Here is a 21,970-nt window from a genome sequence, read left to right on the forward strand (position 1 = left end):
TGGGTGCCTGTACCTCTCGCATGCTCTACTCCCTTGCATGGGTACACCTAGGGAGGTTCTCTCAGTCTTTGTCCTACCCTATGAGCATAGATGACATATCTTCATGGGCCAAGGATTCTTTGGGATCCCTCTGGCTTTTCTGTGATCCCCAGCTGCTCTTTCATCCAGTGGGCCTCTTGGGGGTGGACTTAACTCTCAGGTGCTTGGAGCTGACATTTATTTTCCAGCCATCTGGAAGGTTGAGCTCCTTAGGAAACACTGGTACAGGCAGCCCCCGGGACCTTGGAGAACTGCTTCAGGGCCCAAGGAAAGCAAGAGGACCAGAGCTTGGGAGCCCATCGTTCTCTCTCCGTCAATGCGTTTGATCTTTCAACAAATCCCTGTATTTATCAACAAGCAGAACTTTGCAAAATGAGTAATCAGCATCTTAGGAGATTAAAAATAGCTGACAGAAGCAGAGCAGGATGGCATCCAGCTCAGCGGACTCCTACATAAAAGATGTCTTCTTGCTCATGTGTTTATTACTGGGTGACAAATGACTGGAAGCTGATGCTTCTGGGGGAGCCCAAGGGTATACCTGGACATGCAGCAGGTTATGCTGAAGACCCCCCAGTGTTAGGGCTGGTCTGGGTCCAAGTGCAGTATTAATATGCTCATAATCACCTGGGGATTTCCCATTATCATCAAATCAATATGACAATTAAATGTTGTTACCAAGCCATCTCTGGCTCCACTTGGGGGACTTAAAAGCCCACAGTGAACACTCAGAGCCTGTCTCACTCTGAAACCGTCTTTGCTGGAACATTCATCAAGTGTCCAATTAGCCACCCAGGGGGAAAAAAATTCAAATTGAGGGGTTTGTGTGGCTTCACAGGCAGAAAGGATGTCACGCTGCAAAGTGTGCTTGCTGGTGGCAGCTAATGGTGTGGGCCAGGGTAGGGGAAAGAGGGAGACTTTATGATCGACTGATCATAACTAGGACTGTTACCTGAGGCCAGGTCAGCCTTGTGCCACTGTCTGGGGCACTAGTTTCTCCTGAAGCAAGACTGAGGTCTTCCTGCACTGCTAACTAATGGTCCCTTCCCACAGGTCCCAAGGTGACCTGTCCATTCTTTTTTTTTTTTTTTTTTTTTTTGGTTTTTCGAGACAGGGTTTCTCTGTGGCTTTGGAGGCTGTCCTGGAACTAGCTCTTGTAGACCAGGCTGGTCTCAAACTCACAGAGATCCACCTGCCTCTGCCTCCCAAGTGCTGGGATTAAAGGCGTGCATCACCAATGCCTGGCTTGACCTGTCCATTCTTATATCGGAGCAGTCTCCCTGGGACTTTTAACAAAAGGCAGACTAACCTCGAATCTGGAGCTCACTGGCTCATAGTTTTCCTCTGGAGAATTTTAGAGGGTTGGCCAGACTGTGCACCTACATTGCTTAGATTGGTGGGTGGTGTCTCTTCCATGTGTTGCTACCAATTTACCTGGCATGTGTGGGATGCAGAAAGGATGTGTGCCACCCTTACTTGGAAGGACAAAATGGCACAACCACCGGCATGGCCCATACTTGGGACGTTGATTCCAGCTTTTCTCCCACAATCTGATATGTCTCTGGGCTGGTACTCCCAATGTATGGTGCACCCCTAGCCAAGCTCACTCATGCCCATCCAGGATTGGTCCTTGGGCCTGGAATGGGCCAGTCTGTAAACAACTGGTATCAGGTAGGTCTTGGGAGGGGAGGAGGGATATGATGTTAGTGTTCAGTGGCTTTGAGAGATGCCAGCTCAGGGATTGTTGCTGCCTTACCTCTCCACGTGGTCCACATTGCCTGCCACGCCAAGTCCTCCAAGTGTGTAAATCTTCCCATCATAGACGAGACTATTGTGGCGACACCGAGGGACAGTCATTCTGGAGACCAGGTTCCAGTTATCCAACAGGGACATGTAGCACCAAACATCAGCCAGCGTCACCCCTGATTCCATACCACCTGTGGACAATATGGGGGTACAGAGAGCAAGTGGGGGCTGAGGACAGGCTTGAGGACAGGATACCCAGCTCCACAGGCAGAAGCAGACTTCATCCACAGACCAGATAGATACTCTGGAGCCTTAGCCTTTGTCAGCCCCATGTATGGGCGGAGGTCCCTTTGGGAAACCCATCCCAGTTCCTGCCCAGCCCTTGGGAGCCTCACCTGAGAGGTAGATGTTGTCCCCGGCACTCACTACACTGAAGAACTCTCGGTCATAGAAAGGCAGTGAGGCCAAGGGGTACCACTTGTTGTTCTGTGGATTCCAGCAGGTGACAGCCACCAGTGAGCGCTGGGTCATCCCCACCATCTGACGGCCCCCAACCAAAACGATGACCTCGGCCACACCTGCAGGGACATGGATGGGCATCCTTGGAACACACCCTTACTTCATCAGCATCCTGCCTGGGGGACCACCTGGAGCCAGCTGATTCCATGGCATCTGCAATTTGGGGATTTGGGCATGTCCCTTGATACCTGCAGAGAGGCGGGGCCGGGTTCGGGGTGTCTGCATCTCCTGCCGGGCATGGGGCAGCATGTGGTAGCGTTTAGCCTCATTGACCAGGTCCCGGCATGCTTCTGATGACTTGATCAGCTCTTCATTGTCCACCACATTGAGCAGATAGCTGGGGTGGATGAATGGGAGGCGGACGGCAGCTAGGAGCTCTGCTGCATACTGTGGGATAGAAGAGGCCGATTCTGCTTAGAGGAAGCCACCTCTTATGGGTTGAATGGAGAAGAACTCCCCATCTGGGTGTGTCTTAGAAGTGCACACTGCCCAGCCTGGCATGCTAGACAATGGAGGGGGGGTTATGGAGGGCTAACTGGAGATGTGGTGGCTGCAGCTGGCCCCAGAGTAGCCTATCTCTCTATCCCTCCAGCCTCTCGTCTCCACACTCCATACTCCATCTACATCGTAGATCCTGACTGCATGTCACACTTGGCTGAAACCACGAGTGCAGAAGTTTTGTGTCTTGAAGAGGTGTGAGTGTGACAGGAACCAGGTGGGAGGACCCAGAAGGTCTTAAATGAGTTGACGACTGTCAGGTGACTGTGACACCTGTGTGTCCTTAGTACTGAAGCTCCTTAGCAGTGTCACCTTGTCTCATCTCAGCTTCTGGACCCTCTTATCCTTCATGCAAGGCTTTTCCTGAATTGATGTGAACTTCCCCTGCGACAGGCAAACTGCTCACCACTCCACCCACTTTTGTTTCGTCCGGAGAATGACTGGCAGGAGTAATTGGGAGCCAATCTATACCATATGTTAAGCTTGTTACTGCCGCTGTGGAGGCTGATGAGACCCTGCTTCTGATAGGAGTCTAGCTAGGGCTGTGGAAGTGAGCAGTGTCACAGGGGAGATATGTTTGAGGTTGAAGAGTGGTGGGGGTGGGGGACATCCAGAGGCACGGGAGAGTGAGAAGCGCTGTGGCACTCAAAGAATTACATGGGGTTTATTCTTGTGTGCAAAGGGTCTTTTTGGAGGGGTGTAGCACTCAGAAGATGGGAAGCAGTGAGACCAGGGTCTCTGGGTCCACTGGCTGAGCTCATACCACACTCTGGGCTGTGGATGTAGACTCGAGGGTTGCAGAGAACTATGGCAGTTACTGCCATTATCTATACAACTCTAGTTCCTTTCTCGGTTAAAAAAAAAAATACTTGCTTCCTGCCAACCTGATCAAACGAGGAACATACTTCTCATGGCCCCTAAGGACTCAGTGGTGGGGTTGAGGTGGGCCAGGGAGCCATCTCTGTATCCCATATCTTGCTCATCCTTATCTCCAATCTTTCCTTTCCCTGCACCGCTCCCGCCCTTTCCACCCTCCCCTCCCCTTCTCTCCCTTCCCCTGCCCTCCACCTTAAGTCAGAGTTTCTTGTAGCTCAGGCAGAAGTAGTCAAGTCTGGCCTTGAATCCCTAATCCTCCTGCCTTTACCTCTAAGTGCTGTAATTACAGGCATGTGTAACCATACTTGGCTGTGTCCTTTTCTGCCCAATGAAATGTGACAGCCTTTCGGACCCATCACTGAGTGGCTTCAACGTGTTCTGGGGTCTGGCTTTCCTGACTCTGTCATACTACCTGGTTAGGCTTTTACATCCACCAATGTCCCCATCTGCTGTTTTATATTCTGGCCCCTCCCAGGGCTTCCTGCAGCCACCATGACTTGCAGGCTCCTTGCTACAATAACGAATGGCAATTCCCTTCTGCACAGGGCCTGCAGTTGGGGCTTCCTGGGTATGAATGGACCTATTAAACTCCCAGAGACTCGGGTAACTATCTGGGAATACTTTTTCTTTTCTCCTGTGAACGAACACTTGGTTTTTCTGTCTCCTCTGGTAACCTCACGTCTTCTCCTGTCACACACACACACACACACACACACACACACACACACACACACACACACAGACACACACACACACACACAGACACACACACACACAGACACACACACACACACACACACACACAACACACACACACACACACAGACACACACACACAGACACACACACACACACACACACACAGACACACACACACACACACACACAGACACACACACACACACACACAGACACACACACACACACACACAGACACACACACACACACACACACAGACACACACAGACACACACACACACACACACACAGACACACACACACACACACACACACAGACACACACACACAGACACACACACACACACACAGACACACACACACACACACACAGACACACACACACACACACACACACACAGACACACACACACACACACACACACACACACACACACACACACACACACACACACACACACACACACAGACACACACACACACACACACAGACACACACACACACACACACACAGACACACACAGACACACACACACACACACACACAGACACACACACACACACACACACACACACACACACACACACACACACACACACACACAGACACACACACACACACACAGACACACACACACACACACACAGACACACACAGACACACACACAGACACACACACACAGACACACACACACACACACAGACACACACACACACACACAGACACACACACACACACACACACACACACACACACACAGTATTGTCCCACTTCCAGAATGGTTTCTGTGTGCTCTCCACCCACTTGATAGCCAGAGTATGTGCTTTAACATTCTGGGATTTCATACACCCTGTTCAGGCACTTACTTTCCTGTGAAGAGCCCAGGTACCTCCTACCCAGACCCTATGTTGCCTTGGAAAAACTGGAGACTTGGGCTAGGAGGAGTGGAAGTCCTTAAGAGCCCTCTGGAGACTGATTATATTTTCACCTCCTCTTTCCCCTATGTGTGGAGGCGGTATGTATGTGTACTAGACTCTTGTTATTTCTGACTCCTATATAATCATTGCTGTTGAGACATGCAGCCCTGCCCCCTTCACCTTCCTCCATCTTTGCAGCAGAACCCACCCCTGCAGGGACTGGGTGGAGCAGGCCCTACCTGTGCACGTGCCGCTGGGTCCTTCTTGATCCACTTGATGACAGTTTCATAGACTAGCTCCTCGGCCTTGGTGTTGAGACTGTCATTGGAGACGTAGGCGATAAAGTCATCCTTAGAGATGCTAAGGATCTCCTCTTGGGCTGCCACCTCAGGGAAGATCTGCAGTGCAAAGGCCTTGGCCATGTGGTAGAGCTCACTGCACTGCATTGCCTCAGCCATGGCCAGCACACCCAGGCAGTTGCTGGCGGTCAGCTGCTTCTCTGGGGGGAAGAATAAATGATCACTGACCCAGTGGTCCTGGAAGGATCACCTCTTGCTCCCATTATCATCCCTGCATCTTCTTCGGCACCTGCTCCGTTTCCTTGCACCCTGCCTCTAGCACCTATAGTCATAGTCAGCCTACCTCCTGTGACCCTGAGCCCCAGATCTGTTTCTCAGGTTTTCTTCTGCCCTGACTCATGTGAAAACCCCAGGGCCTAGTTCTACCCCCTGCAGACCTTAGCAGAAAAACCACAGCTGTGAGGGAATGGTGTGAGATTCTTCCCTGACCATGAAGGGAGGGCTGGAGCATCAGGGTTTGGTCCTGGGCTGTGGGAGGCAGCCACTTTAAAACTTACAGTGTCTTCCATCATGGCAGGCATGTCGATGTCACAGACACCTTTAAATCTCATGAATAGCAGCCCTTACATATCAATCCACTGTCTCCCATGGTCCTTAGATTCCCCTAGTCTACCTGGAGTCTGGTGGCTGGCTCTTCTGAAATCTGGCTAATGGCTCTTTCGGGCTAGAACTGGGTATGAGTCTCATTTCTGCCACCATGGCTCCTGACCCTTCCAGATCGATTAGCTTCCTCAGTAGTCCTCATCCGATCTGCTCCCAACCTCTAGCTGTTCTTTCTGCATACCACACCCCAGGCTCTAGGGTTTTGTGTGACGCTGTCCTCATCGCCTTACTCCACAACTCCTAGCCTAGCTGAGCAGCACCAAGCTGTAAAGTGAGCATGCTCTGGGCAGGAAGTGAGAATGAGCCCATCACCAATGTCCATGTCTCGCAAAAACAGCTCTGGGCTTCCAAGGGTTAGATAGGATGCACTGGCTTGTCCATGCTTCTCTGTGGCTTGGGAACCAGTATGTTAAAGGGGAATAGATTACAAGGCTGATTGATTCAGGGCTTAGAGGCCAGGGAAGAGTTGTCAGGTTCCCTGCCTGCATAGGCTGTTCACACATTGTAGTGGCCACTGGTTTTGGCAAAGCCACAGTGACCCCTTCAGTGCATTCCATTCCATCAAGCCACCCATGTGCTCAGGTGAAATCTAGATATCCTGGTATGATCTGGGACACACAACCCTCCTTGCTCAATTCTTGCTGGCTGGGAATTTTTCATGGATCTGCACCATTTTCTCCAGGTGATGTAAAGGCCCACTGGTCAGCTCACCGAGAAAGGACACGCAGACTTTGCAGAAGGTGTGAAATTGGAACTTGCTGGCTGCCTCAAGCAGAGTCTTGGCATTGGCTGAGTCGATGACCAGCGAACCAGTGTAGACGAATTCCAGCAGTAACTCTAGGACATCAGCCTGCAGGTTCGAAAGCACCAGCTCCAACTTCTCCCGGCTGCCCTGGCTGCCGTCCTGCACTGACCTAAGGCACAGAGACCAGGGTGTCCTCACCTGCCACCCCTGCGGCCACTGCCGCTTCCTCACAGGGCCAGAGCTCCCTGTACACCTCAGTCATGCCCTTCGTCTTAGGACTCAAAGGACACAGCAATGACACACCTGAACCTAATGACCTGACACAGGATCTGAAAGAGAAGGGTCTGACCAGAGGCGCCCCAGAGAACAGAAAACCCTGCTTATCACTACTCAGCATGTCCATGCAAAAAAGATGCAAATCAAAAAGCATGAGCCGTGGATGGGGACAAAGACCAGGACTAGCCGTAAAGGGAAACAATATGGTTCAGTTACCTGCTGGACCTGGTGCCTACACCAAATGGTACCAGCATGCCCTGACAAGGAGAACCTACTGCCTCACATGGAAGAATCTCCTTCAGGTTGAAGCTCAAAGGCTCCTGATTGGCTGCCATCCTAGTCAATTAGTAGGCATTCTTTTGAACATGTCTTGAAGACCCAGGGCCTTGGAAGGCTGCCCAGGTTCCCTGCAACCCCATCCTCTTCAAAAAACATATTGTTTCCTTTTAGGCATGGAAGGGAAGCCCTTCATGACATTGCTTTGAAACTGAAGACAAGACGAGATAGACGGACAGAATGGTTAGAGCTGGGAAGGGGAGAGGGAAACAACCAAGGACTTCCGCCACAGACAGCCAGCAGCCATGACCTGGGGCCTGGCCCGGGGCGGGGGTGCCCTCCTGCCACATGGAACACGGGGTCAGAGGTCAGAGTGGCCTGCGTGTAGAGTGTGCATCGGGCTTGTGAACTGGGGTAGGGAGCAGGGGAGGGACACAAATATATCAGTATGTTTATATCTGGTGTCTACAGAAATACAAAACCATTGCAGCCGCTCCCTATAGCTGGACCTGGAAGGAAACAGATAAGATGAAGCGAGAACAAACCAATATAGAAGTGAGGCCGGGAGAAAAAAAAACACCCAGAGCGTTAAGTCAGGAGGCAGGTTTCTCAGAGGCCATTGCCTTGGCCACTCCAGTTTGGCTGCTCTTATCAGGCCAGCTTCCCTCACTGAGCCTGGCCTGACCGGGGTTGTGGCAGGGCAGTGAGCTCTGTTGCCTCCCCACTGACTTCTGCAAAAGCCAGATGCCAAGACTCTTGAGACTGGTCCCTTGGGCACACCAATTGGTAGAGGTGTACCAATGCCTGGTAAGATAGGTTGCCCAAAGAGGCCTGGGACAGCTGCTGGGGGAATGGATAGAGCACTCACTAGCAGGGAGCAAAGGGACCTGGGTACCCTGCTTGCCACTGACAGACAAATATCCTGAGCCTCTCAGGCCCTTGGCTTTCTATTCTGCAAAACAAGATGGAAGTGGATGAGGCCTAAAGTTCTGTTGAGGCTTAGCATGGCTAGGGCTAGAAAAACACCTCCCCAGGAGATCTTTCTACACAACTGTGCTTGCATTTTACCACCAGAGTTCAAATGTTTAAGGCCTTCAAAGCCAAGAAACAACCCACAGTATGCAGGTTACTTTGGGATGCTGAGACTGAGCCAGAGTTTAGGGTTCTTTCACCACAGACGGTTCATGTGACCTGAGGTCCTAAGGCCTTGCACTTCTATGGCCTGAGCAAGCCTAGGAGGAGAGAAGGCAAAGTACTGGCCACACAGAGGTTCTGGGCTGAGATCTTTTAAGCCTACACATGCTCACTCAATGCTTAGGTGACTTCACACACCTGTGTCTTGCTGTTGAGATAGATTCCCAGGCTTGGATGCCTTTGTTAGGTATAAAAATAGCTTTCAAGTGTCCCTTGGAGACACCATAAATCCTAATTATCCCAGCCTTCAGAGGCTATCTGGTCAACCTCATGCTCCAAGTCTTTGCTGCCTCTGTGTTCATCCTAATGGCCTGGCCTTATCTCCATACTTCCTCAGGTTCTGTACAAGTCATGCTGGGTCACAGTATGGCAGGGCTGATGGGGTCAACATGGGCTGCTCACCTTTTCCCAAGATCCCTTTCACTGCTGCCACCAACAATTGCCATCTCAGTGTGTCCCCGAGTCCTGAGACAAAGGAGCTCAACCCAGTGAAGAGCTGAGGTAGGTCTTCATAGTATAGATGCAGACACACACAACCCTGGCTGACCTAGTGCTGGAATGATAGCTATAAAGGGCTAGTACTGCCATACTGCTAGCAACTACCTGCTGCTTCTCAAGGCTGAGCCTGGAAGAGTATTTTGGAGATAGAGCTTCTTGCACTATGAAGTGCACCAGGAAGGAGAGGGTAAGTACAGGGGCTGAAGAGCATTGGTAATGGAGTTCAATCGAGAGGACCTTGGCCATAGAAAGCATGGCTGTGGCTGTCTTCTATTGGACAAATGATCTGCATGGCAGTGCAAGAGGTTCCTAGGACTAGAAAAGCTAGCCCCTTCCACTTGGTCACACAGGTCTTTATTAGTAGCCTAGTTTAAAGTTCTAGAAGAGGCATGGGAGTTTGGATATCCCCTTGGCACACAGATAGCATTCACTGTGTGGCTCATGTGTAGCTCAGAGATCTGCAATGGCCACCAAAGGCTGGCAATGATTGCTTCTAGTCATTAGATGACTGTAGGCTCCTACTTAGCACTCCTTAGGTCTCTTTACTCTGAGCAGAGGTCCCCTAGCGGACACCTCACCTGATGGGCAACTATGATCATGGCTATAAGGCTACATTCGCCACAGGTATGAAGAATGTTCTGTCTTAGGCTGGTTTTAGAGTGAGTGGCTGGCCTCTGAGGGTCATGACACAATGGCACGAGGATGTACAGAACCACAGAAATAGACAATAGTAACACTGTGTGATTCTCAATCTTGGGGGGATGGCAGAAGTGTGGCGCTCCAGAATACACTGTCTGAGGGTTCCAGCAGGAGACTAGAACTACATGAAGTTACTTTCTTCTAAGTGGGGCTACCTGGGAGAGTCCAGGTTCCTTGGTGCAGTGGCTGCTCAGCATGGCTGGGTCTATGGACTTGTCCGAGTTGCCTATCTTTGACTAGTTGGATCTTGGAGAACATGCTTTTAGCAGATAACTCCTCTGGGATAAATTGTCCCTCCCTCATCTGCCTGTGTGGCCAGGTGTTTGCACAATGCACATTGGCATTGGGCACTGTCTGGAAGTGTAGGGCAATGGTGAGTGGCAGATATAGGCTGGTGATGGACACAGCTGGCACTCTGTTCCATCTGTCTGATGTAATTCCTCCCCTGCCCCATGTCATTAGCTTCAGAGCACTGTGTTTGTGCATACCCAAGTCCCACTGGGCCCTGTGGACTTATGCAGGCCTTGGACCACTTTGAGAGTGCCGAAACCCAGGAGGTGTTAATCCCTCTTCTTGCTGCCTTGTATTCAAGGTACACCTGTGTATTCTAGATGAGAAAGGGGACAGGCACCTGGGGAAAGAGGTACAGGGTACATATTTTCACTGGTATGTGAAAAGCTCCATGTCAGTTGGTGAGGTGGGTCATGGACTCAGTATCCACTCTAGCTTCCCACATCACGGCTGAAGAAGGAAGGAAAAGCCCAGAGCTTAGCATCAGGCTTTGTGAAAATAAGGTTAGGAAAAAAATCAATTCATTGTTTTCATCCAATGTGAAAGAGAAGAAAATTCACATATCACACATGGTCCAGTAGGCTATGTGAGGTGGGGCCTTCAGCTACAGGGTTGCCTATCGTGCTCAAGGTCTCTGTCCTCTTTGGTATGGTAAGGGACAGGTTTTCTCAGTTGCTAGGTATTTTCTCCCATGCTGTGACTCAGAGATATGTTTGAAGTGCCAGTGTTGGCAAGAGACGTCACTGCCATCTTTTAAGAAGGATAGTCACGTCCTCTCTGATGCCTGTAGCCTAGCCAGACGACCATTAAGTGGAAGGGACTGGCTTGATTAATGTCTCTCTGGCACCTGTGGATTGTGAGAGATTCTCTGTGCCCAGAGGGTAAATGAAGGGACTTTGCCATGGTCCAGAGAAGAAAAGCCAGGGCAGACCGTGCAGGCAACGGGTGAGATGCTCTAGGCCTGGGAGTCCAAATCCAGAGCCACTGCTGGATTCCCGTCTATTACATGAGCAGAGAAAGGAGGGATGAGTAGCTCACTAATCATCTGAAGGCAGTACCTTGTTTTTTGTCTCTGGTTTTCTCCCAAAGGCAGAGTCTTAGCTCTTTGTCCCTCCTCATTGTCCAAAGGCAGTGTCCCCATCTGCTGTCTTTCAGTTTCCCCTCTGATCACCCAATGGAACTTAAGTTGGCCCATCAAAGGTCAGGTGGAGCAGGCCAGTGGGTTCTGTTGCCCTTGGCTTGCTGCTGGCTCCTGCACTCCTGTCCATGGCCTCCTCGGCCTCCAGGCCTCATCTAGAGGGCCCAGGCCCCTTGCAGGTATTCACACAAGTGCCTGTCTTAAAGCGGAATTCTGTCCTTGGCAGGCTCTCTGGCCAGTGTCCCTAACATCACATGTACACTGCACATGCCCTGCTTGTATATGGTGTCAGCCCTGAAACTTCCCTTTCCTCCCTCAGACTTTGCCTACAGACAGAAAGCACAGTTTGGTTTTCTAGGTTAGAGAATGGGTGGTAAGAAGGCTTCTGTGTCAGACAATATCTCTGTCAGTTAAATGCCTGAGGTTTCAAGACACTCATCTGCAAAATGCAGATTCTAGTCATGCCAACTCCTCAAGCTAACATCTAGAAAACTTGTCACCAGGTGGCAATCTTGTCAAAAAAAAGAAAGTGGTGAAGGATGGCTTAAAGGGGCTAGCTCATCAAGAGAAATGTGAAAAAAGCCTAGGTAAGGTAGGTCAGACAGCTGAGGTGGAAGGGACTTGACTGCTGTGTGGGAGGCCACACTGGGCAGACCCAGCTTTTCTGCTCGGTCTTACATAGACACACTGTGTGGTGTGTATGTGTGGCCAGGCTCCTCACAGTCTGTTTCATGCATCCCTTTTCTGATCCATGTACTGTCTATCGCTGAGGACTTTGGGTAGGCTTTGACCAATGCTGAGGATTTTGGGTTGGACTCTGGCCCACGAGAGACTCTGCCTATTTGCAGAGAGGAATGAGATTTCCTTTATGTCCTTTGCATGGCTCCAGGAAAGGCAGACACACTGAGAATGGGGACGGAGCAGTGGACACAGGACCTAGGTTGGTGGTGGAAAGGAATCCTGAATGAATTTCTGAGGTGCTGCTACAGCAAGGGGCAGGGGTGTCTCCTGCTCTGACAATGCTCAGCCAAGGCAGATTAGTATTGACCCATAAAAGGTCTGAGACACAGATTGTCCTTGCTCTCTCACCTCATAAGACGACAGCCCCTGAAAAGGAACCCTTGGCCCACTCTGTCCCAGTGGCTGCAACCATTGTATGCTAAAGCTTGAGGGCCACTGATGTGAAGGGGACTGGTATAACATGGTGACAGTATCTGACCATGAAGATTTGGGGGCCCTGTGGCTCACAAAGATAACATCTTCCCGTGAGGATCTCGCTTCCCTCCTTTAAAAGCATTTGTTGCAGCCAGCAGCATGAATGGCAGCATGGGCATGGCAGCCAGGACACAGAAAGGAAATTCAAAATGGCTACAAACAGCTTCCGTTTCTCTTTTGATTCCTGATGTTACTTCATGCATGCTGAAGGCCCCAGACCTCAGCCATGACTCGCTCAGATTCATCTGCCTGTCTACCTACCACTAAGGGACTTGGGTGCCCTCTAGGCCCTAAAAACACAGCATGTCCTGTGTTCTCCTTGCCATCTACCCCAGCTCACACCTGACACTGGACTCTATGGTTCTCTTTCCTTCTATGACTCCCAACACCTTCTTCTCTCATGTCTTGGCATTCAAACTTGTAAAGCCTCACCAGGCTGGTCTTGTTCATCTACTACTGACTGTCCCCTTCACCATCATTTGACTAACTTCTGGTTTATAGCTGTTGAAGCCTGAGGCCTAAGAGCGAGGGTGTGACCAGACTAGTCACAGGATGAGTGCCAGAGACAAGTGTAGGGCCCAGGTCTCCTGACTCCCAAGGATGCCCTCATTCTCCCAGCAACTGCTTGGATGGAATGCCCATCCTTTCCCATCAGGGCTACTGAGGTAGTTGTGCACCCTGCCCCTCACCTCACAGCAAGCCCAGGAGGTCAGTGGGAAGGCGGGGCTTGCTAACGTCTGTTTCTGGGGAGGCAACCTGTTCCTGTCCCTGGTTCATATCTGTTTTTGTCCCTACCCTCCTTGTCTGGAAGGGTCTTCCTCCTCCTCCTGTCTGTCCAAGAAGGTCCCACCTATTGGGTCCTCATCCCTGTCATGTGGTGGAGTTTGGCTTTGCTGTGTCTTCAAAGGCACTTAAAGGCTTCCTTTCCCCATGTGGTTCAAGTCCAGGGCTGGACCTCTGATCTACCTTAACTGCATATACTGTCGCCCATTTGGATCAGGGCCCAAGGTCCTGGATTATTTAGCTATGTTCCTGTAGCCAGGTGCTAGCCACTGCTTCCCGGAACTTCCTAAAAAAAGAGCCCCTGGACTGAAGGAGCCACTGGACATTCCTCTTCCCCCAGACTGTACCTCTAACCCCCTTGCCCTCAGACACAGGGAACCTAAGCATGGGGGCAGGAGACGGAGTTGTCCAGGAAATGGGATGTCACAAAGAGCCTGCCCCTCCTGTGTGGCACCTGGCCAATGAGGCCGAGTGGGACCTCACACACCCGGAGGCCTGGCTCTACACCAAAGGACACAAGGGACAGGAAAGGAGATGCCATCCTGAAACAAAACACAGTCGCTCTGGGGTTAGTTGGCAAGTCCAAACACAGCATTGGGAAGCAAGCAGAGGTCCTGTCCTCCCACTCTGAGCTCTGTCCAGGCTCAGCGTCCGCCCCGGAGAGGCTGCAAGGCAAAATGAGCAGCGGCATTAATCTGCTGATGGGTGAGAGAAACGTGAGCGTTACCCTGGGCTGGCCCCTTGGCTGCTCTCCCTCACTAAGGAGCTAGGAGGTGGCCCTGACATCTTTGCAAGGGTATGAGACAGCAAAAATACAATTATTTTTTTTAAATCAACAAAATGGAAAAACAAAGATACTCAGGCACCATTCACAATGATCCAGGTAGAAATGAGAAATAGCCAATGGGGCCAGGGTGGGCTGGGGGAAGGTGAAGGCCGAGAGACCGTGTTTAGGACACACCTGGTCTTCACTTAGTGCCCAGGGTTCAAGCATGAGGCTTGGCCTACACACTGTTCTCCCTGACTCAAAGTTGGGAAAGAGCAGTCCCTGGGGTGCCTGATGTCCCTCAGTGGGGATGGCCTGCTCAATATGCTCTCCTGGTAATAGGGTCACCATCAACAGTGGTGATGATGGATCTGGGGACCCTGAGGGATGGAGCAGTGTGTAATGGTCCCTTCAAATGGAGCCTATAGTACTCTTAGTTTCAGGAAGGGCTTGTGATCTGCTAAGAACATGGGATTTGGGGTGTGTGTGTGGCCTAATGTGGGCTAGCTCCTGGTGGCCAGTGAGGCAGTGAGTGCAAGCAAGGACAGTGGCTGCTCTGAGGCTATGTGTGTGTGTGTGTGTGTGTGTGTGTGTGTGTGTGTGTGTGTGCGCGCGCGCGCGCGCGCGCGCGCATGTGTGTAAGCGTGTGCATGTGTGTGTGTGGGCACTGGGGAGGGAGAGGAGAGATGGCTACTGGCTCTGTGACAGGGAGTCACACTTCAGGAACCTGCAAGAGAGGGGAGAAAAGCGACACAAAAGCGTCCTACGAAGGAACAGACCCGACCACAGCTGGAAGGAAGGCAAACCTTTGAATCAGGTCCTTGAAATACAAGCTGCAGGAAGCTAGAACATTTTGGTGGACTTCAAACTCTCTGCCTTCAACAACAATTTTCAGGTCTGTAAACGCTTTCGCTCTGCGCTGCTGGTTCAATTCCTTCAACATTTCTGCAGAATAGAGAAGACAGACAGGGCCAGGTTCCCATTAAGAGGTTTTTATTTTTTATTTTTAATTAATTTTTTTTCAAGAAGTAGAGAAATAGAAAATACTTGATATTGTTTCTTGGCAAGGCTGGCTGAACACTGACAGTCAAAAAGAGGTCACAAACAATGCATAAACAAGCAGCCACTGGGAGGGGCTACATAACCAGGGGAGTAACAAATAAAAAAAGCAAAAAAAAAAAAAAAAACCCCAAAACCAAACCAAACCCAAATATGATTAAGAAAAAATCAAACCCAGATATTGAAAGATCAGGGAGTAGAGTGGGGATAGATTCCCATACTGACAATTGGAAACAGAAAATACATTACCACAAACAGCTAAAAAAAAAAAAAAAATCTATCCTAGAACCATGGAATAAGGTCTCCAAATGCCAATGGTGCTGATGTATCAAGTAAAGCATGGCATTGTGATGTAAGATGGGCTGGACATGGTTCAGAGGAGCAAAAACCCACAAACCCTGCAAAAACAGCATCCCTTCTGTTAGACACTCAAGCCATGGCATGAAACAGGTTTCCTGGGAAGGGAAGCCAGAGAACAGAAGGGCCCATCAAGGGCTTGGCAAGTGCCTCCTTCCATCTCACTCTTTCAGGGACTTCTTGGGTAAGCAAGCAAGCAAGGGGTGGAGGTGGGTTGGGTGGGGTGCTTCTCTGCATCAGCCCCATTTTCTAGGCTAGCCTTCCAGGGTGCCCAGCCTTGCCTGTGCATTTGACAATAGGAAGCCACTTTGCAGCCTGTGGAGGTCTTAGGAGTGGCTTGGGGATGGGACGAGGGTGTTTCCTGCCCCAGTGTATACCTACCTTTGCCTGGAGTCTTGGCCACCTGGGCTGGCACAGACAGAATCCAGGCCTGTGGGCTCCAGACCTAGGGATGTCAACATCTTCTCCCAGACCCACCCCAAGGGCTAGAAGGGAGGAGGAGAGAAGAGCCTGCCGGGCCTTTGGCTAAACATTTCTCACTAGCCCCACCACATCTGGCTGCAGTCAGGACCCCTCATCCTTTGGCTGTAGTGGCTGGACATCAGAGGCCTAGACCTTTGTGTCAGGGTGACTTAGACTGTCATCAGGCAGACAATGACAGGGAAGTCCCATTATTATCACTTCAAGCCCTTCACGACTATGCTGAGTGGAGCTGGCTTTCTAGAATTACCCTCTGGTGTTCCTGACTTCAAGCCTGAACATAGGGTCAGTATCAGTTGAATGCTGAGATTCTCCTAGCCCTTAGTTCTTCTTCTGGGTTTGTCACAGGGTAGTTAGGTGTCCCTGGGTAAGTTACCCCAACCTGTGGCTGGTCCTCTATTTCTCTCTGAGCCTCTATATTTATATATTTCAACGGGGAACTGAAGCTCCTACTTCTATCTGTAGACCCCAGGGGGGTCACATGATCTAGTCCAGTTCGGGGTGAGCTTGACAGTAAGGCAGGCCTTTCTTCACAAGGATACACTGGGCTTGGGCTGTGTCTGCTGGGGACTGAGGTGGTGGAACTGTCCCAAGCCACAGGCCATGCTAAGCCATGGGACCCCTAACCACATAGTAGGCTGACTTGGAATTATGGGAGAATGCTCACAGGTGTGCATGTGGATGACTCTGGCTGGGCCCTCCACCTTCCACAGGACCCAGAGACAAGGTTGGAGGGTGTGGGCTGTGTGGGTGTGTAACTGGAATTTCTTGGTCCTGCCAGGTCCCGCCACCCTCTCTTCAGCCCCAAATAAGCACACAGAGACATATATTAACTTGTAAACTGCTGGTTGATGGCTAGGGCTTCTTACTGGCTAGCTCTCTCTTAGTTATTAACCAATTTCTATTAATCTAAGTATTTCCACTTACTGGAGAAGGGTCCGGACCTGTTACTCCTTCCTCTGATACATGACGTCTCCTTGCAGTCTCTCTCTGCCTACCTTTCCCGGAATTTTCCTAGTCTCCTAGTCCCGCTTATCTTCCTTCCTCTATAGGCCAAACAGTGTTTTATTCATCAACCAGTAAGAGAAGCATATGAACAGAAGGACAACCCCCATCATGGGTGGGTATAGGTGAGTGCAGAGCTGGAAGGCCACAGTTGGCAGCTTGAGCTTCGTTTTGTGGCCCGAGGGTGCTGCAGAGGATTGTGTGCAGGGAAGTAGAGAGAGAGGTTTAGCTTTGTTCTCTAGTGATCTGACAGCCAGCCTGGACGAGAGTGATTTAGGAAACCCAATGGGAGGCAGGAAGACAGCCAATATCCAGAGACCTTGGTTTTGGAGACAGACTTGAGGGTGAACCTGAACTCTGCCTTCTGTGAGATATGCAGCCTTGGAAAGGTAAAATAAAGGATTCCCAGCAACCTTGCTTATTGAAAGTTAATGATGTGGTGTATGGTTAGCACCTACTGTGCCCAGTGTCACTGAAGTAGATTCAAACTGCTGGTGATGGTGGAACCCTTCCATGATCTCACTGAAAGATGAAGAGGCCTAATGGGCACTGAACACCAGAGAAGGCATTTAGGCCTCAGCTGCTATGGGATAGCAGGGGGACAAAGGGACATCTGAGAAGGGCGGGGGGAAGAGTTTGGTTTGGAGTAAACCTGCAGAGAAAGAGATGATAAGGCACAGGTAGTAGCGAGAGGCCTAGGCTGGAGGTGAGCCTATGGTACTCAGGGATGGACCCGTGGGGCCAGGCAGGGCTCATGTAAATTGTGATGCTTGGATTCTTACAGAGCCTGCATCTGAGTGAGCCTGGTGGATTATGTCATCTGAGTGAAGAGAGGGGTGGAGGTAAAGGTGGGGGAATCTTCAGGCGAGGATTCCAAACTCTTAGAGCTTTAAAATATTTTTTAAAAATTTAAGAGTGTGTGTGTCCCCACATGAGAGCAGGTACCTGCAGAGACCAGAAGAGGGCATCAGATTCCCAGTAGCTAGAATTACAGGCAGTTGTGAGCCACCTGATATGGTGCTGCCAACTGAACTCTGGTCCTCTGGAAGAGCAGTATGCATACTCAACCACCCAGTCATCTGTCTAGCTCCTGGGTCCTAGATTTGTCATGGGATAGTTAAGTGGCCCTGGGTGAGTTACCCCTACCTGTGGGCCTCCAATTCCTGTATGACTAAGTAGCTCTGTGGCTCCCTGGTCATCATACTGTGTTGGAAAGTAGATTCAGCCCCATGTACTTGTGGAGTTAGCTAGTGCTGGCACCAGGCCAACATCCCACTCCTGGACCTGCTGTGTTCTGATGTTTCAAAGGTTTTCCCTATAGGTCAAGGTTCTGGCAAAGACTCTAGCCACATCCCTAATTCCAGCAGCACCACCAGGAATCCCAAATTCAGGTCCGGACCTGGCATGTGTCTGGGATTCAGGCGCCATCTCTCTCTACACATGTTTTCTGTGCTCTACGGCTCTACCTCTTCAGAAATCTGATTTAATAGTTGGGGACGATTATTCACTTCCAGAAGAATTTTTCAATTTATGAAAGTGCTCACCAGGGGATTCCTCTTCACAGCAGGCCCAGCGCATTCCAAGTATTGATCAGTTGGTATGTGCTTGCCACTGCCTGCAGCATGCTGGCAGGGAGGGTGGGCATCACAGTCTATACTTGTCAGGAGCACACCCTGAATCCACAGGAGTAAGCCAGGACCTACTGGCCTGGGTGGAAGCTGAGTGTCTTCTTCACACTTGTCTTGGAGCCGAATAACACTCCTGAATTTTTGAGGTGTCTCTTGGAAACACTCCAAAAAGCTGGGCCTGGTATGGGAAGAGCTACATGATTTGGGTGGAACCTGCACCAGAGGCTGGGTTTTCAGAGCTCCGGGCAGCACCTTGTAACTGCAGGATTCAGGGTGGGCCCAAAGGCCCTTGGGCCCTCCCCAGGCAAAGACTCAGTGGTTCCACATTAGTGAGGGGGCTAAATAGTCTGAGTCCATCTGGAGGGCCATAGCTTTGGTTTCCATTCCTGCTGGCTGGCATGTGGGGGTATTTTCTGTTCTTCTTGGTTTTGAGTGGAATGCCTCACCCCTATGCTTACTGAACCAGCTGCCATGCTTACAGAGCTGGCTGCCCTGTGCCTTGCACTCCCCCCTCCCCCCGCCCAGTCAGGGGTTCTTCTCCCACTATGACCACCTGGCATAAAGCACATAAGCAGAGCATACTTCCCAGTTTCCAGCCAGCCTTCCTCCAAGCCACCTCTGTACTGCAGCTCCATATAGTATACAGCCACAGCTCTGGTTAAATGGCCCCGTCAAAGGTGAGCAGAGGGAGTAAAATGTCCTCCATCCCTGGCTTCTCCATTTTCCTTTACTGTCCCCGTGCCCCCAGCAGCATCTGACTTCCAAATGTGTTCCCCTCTGCCCACGTTGTCTTCCCTCATTCTTCTTCTGGCTGACGACCATTGGTTTCCCATGCCAGTCCTGGTCCCAGGCCTCCCTGCCTCTTCTTCCTACAGCTCCTGCCCTCTGCCTCTCCATGCACACTTTCCCAGCATCCCGAGCTGCCTTCTTTGCAGCACACTATGCCTTGTATATAATTTATTTACATGTCTGCCTCCTGCACATGACTGCATTGTGTGTGTGTGTGTGTGTGTGTGTGTGTGTGTGTGTGTGTGTATGTGTGTGTATTTTACCGGCAATACTCAGCTCAGGGCCTGACATGTGTGCAACCCACACAGTAAGTTGCAAAAATTCTCTACTATTAAGAGACAGAGGTCATTTCTCACCCTTTGAATCATGACTAACTTTATGATTTGCTTTGGATCGTAGACTGAAGTAGAAGGACCTTATATGGGTGCTAACCACAGCTGGTTTTTGCAACCTCTGGAGATCCCTACCATCACCTCACATAAACAAACTGGGGATCCCCTGTTGGAGGATGATAGATAGCACAGAGCAGAGATGAAGTCATCCTAGAGTGTCATGTAGACTGGCCAGCCGCTGGCTGCCATAGCAGTCTGACTTAACCCTCAAATTGCCTAGCCAGACCCATACTCTAAATAAGCGAGTTTCCATTTTAGCCAGTATGTTTGAGAATTGCTGGTTAGCTGGCAGGAGCCATTTGATTTAGAAGGCAGGAAGAGATGATGGACTCATGAACTCAGAACTTGCTTGTGTCAATTTTCCCTTTGTTAGTTTGGTGTGAGGTTAATTTTTAAAAAATGTGTAGTCATTCCATCATGCCCACCTCTTAAGGGTACAGTTTAGTGGTGTTGCACACAGGTACACTGTTTCACAACTAATTATTAGAAACCCTTTCTAAATTAGAACTGCATATCCACGAAACCATAACTGTTCTAGCTGCTTTCTTCCAGTCCCTGCCTGCCATTCTGTCTGTCTCTGTGACTGGCATCCCTGGAGACATCCTACAAGTGAAACCATACACGTTTGTCCCCCCCCCACCCCCAGAACTGGTTTATTTTACTTGAGTGCCTTCAAGGTTTGTCTACATTGTGCTGTGTGTCAGAATTTCCTCCTGACTTACATCCTATGTGAGCAGATGCTTTTCATCTGTTGTGACTGATGCCGCTCTGAGGCTAATGCTTCCACACAGTTATGGGTATCTCCAGCCACCCTAGTGTTCAGCCTGATTATAATTGGTTGGGATGAAACAACCCCATAGAAACAACCCCAGCTTTGTAGGGCATGAGAGGGACCGGGGGGATACCAAGAGGGTCTGCCTGGAGTTGTGTGCTTATTTAAAGGAGAATGCAACCACAGACAGAACCAAGCCAAACTTCTGCATATTTTTCACCAAATGACACAAGTTATTTGTCAAAGACTAATAGGTTCATTCCAGCTGGTCTAGAAGGGCTGTCTGAGGTGGTAATAAAGAGAAAGGGGTGTCAAATATTGAAAGGCAAAGAATTCTAGTGGCTTTTCTGCAGAGAAGACCATTAAATCAGGGCCCTGAGAAAGGTTGTGCAGCCAAATAATTTTTTTTTTTCAGAGCTCAAGCAGGAACCCAGCTAAGTGATAAATGCTCCTGGTCCCATTGGTATTTATGACACATATATGATAAAGGACCTGAAAACATTATACACTCAGAGCAGTTGGGAAATACACTGAGAAAGCCCAGTGAAGACTGTGTCATGCATGTCCAGAGGGTAATTCATCTGGGAGCACAGGAGCTGGATCTGAGCTGACACTGTGGGGACAATGGGAGCCTTGCACAAACGGCCTCCTCAATGGATGCTTTGTATAGCCAGGCCATCCATGAAGTACTTGGAGCCAGCTCTCCTTACAGCTGCTTTGAAATCTTCACAAAATGAGTAGAAACATCCCCCATATTCCCCTGGACTGATACTCTATCCCAAGGCCTAGGGATCACCCAGGAATTGCTAGTTTGTGCCTGGGGAGAACATGCCTGGAAAAACTTGATGTCATCCCTGAGTCACTACAGTCTGCTACCATAAGGGCCCTTTCTTCTTCTGGGGATGTCCTTACTGTTAAACTCCTCTCTGTGGACTCACAGAACCTTCAAGGGTCTGCTCTTACTCTTATTTACAGCTTCATCATCTCTCTATGTCCCCATCCTCTGAGTCTATGCCCAGCACTTCCTTCTCTTTTGACCAAGTTATTTCTTAAACTTAAGAGTCTACAAGTCCCTCGAGCCTCTCGGCTTTATGCAGTGTCCTCTAGGGATTCTCATAGAGGTCCCTCAATCACATCATGCTTTGCTCTCTCCTGTGGTCTCAAGAGACTTTGTTGGTGCCTCAGTATCAGGTAGAGATCTTTGGTTGCCTCATTCTAGAGGACTCTGTTGTCTACCTGTCTCCTCTCCAGGCTGCAATTTGAATGGCTTGTTTCTGTGGCCCTGGAGTACATGGTACCCAGGTGTGTGTGTGTGTGTGTGTGTGTGTGTGTGTGTGTGTGTGTGTGGGC

The 21,970-nt window shown here is 50.2% G+C and overlaps 1 protein-coding gene across 1 annotated transcript in view; it reads right to left on the minus strand.

Annotated features, from left to right (window-relative positions):
* Klhl29 (kelch like family member 29) overlaps positions 1–21,970 on the minus strand; it is a 131,484-nt gene that overhangs the window by 8,427 nt on the left and 101,087 nt on the right. Inside the window, exons 4-9 of the mRNA XM_035447244.1 lie at positions 14,945–15,083; positions 6,969–7,171; positions 5,535–5,794; positions 2,490–2,688; positions 2,178–2,360; positions 1,793–1,973 (exon numbers count right to left, since the gene is read on the minus strand). Coding sequence (XP_035303135.1) covers positions 1,793–1,973; positions 2,178–2,360; positions 2,490–2,688; positions 5,535–5,794; positions 6,969–7,171; positions 14,945–15,083 — 1,165 coding nt within the window. The remainder of the gene's footprint in view (positions 1–1,792; positions 1,974–2,177; positions 2,361–2,489; positions 2,689–5,534; positions 5,795–6,968; positions 7,172–14,944; positions 15,084–21,970) is intronic.

The sequence above is a fragment of the Cricetulus griseus genome, chromosome 7 (assembly GCF_003668045.3).
Source record: "Cricetulus griseus strain 17A/GY chromosome 7, alternate assembly CriGri-PICRH-1.0, whole genome shotgun sequence".
Lineage (NCBI taxonomy): Eukaryota > Metazoa > Chordata > Mammalia > Rodentia > Cricetidae > Cricetulus > Cricetulus griseus.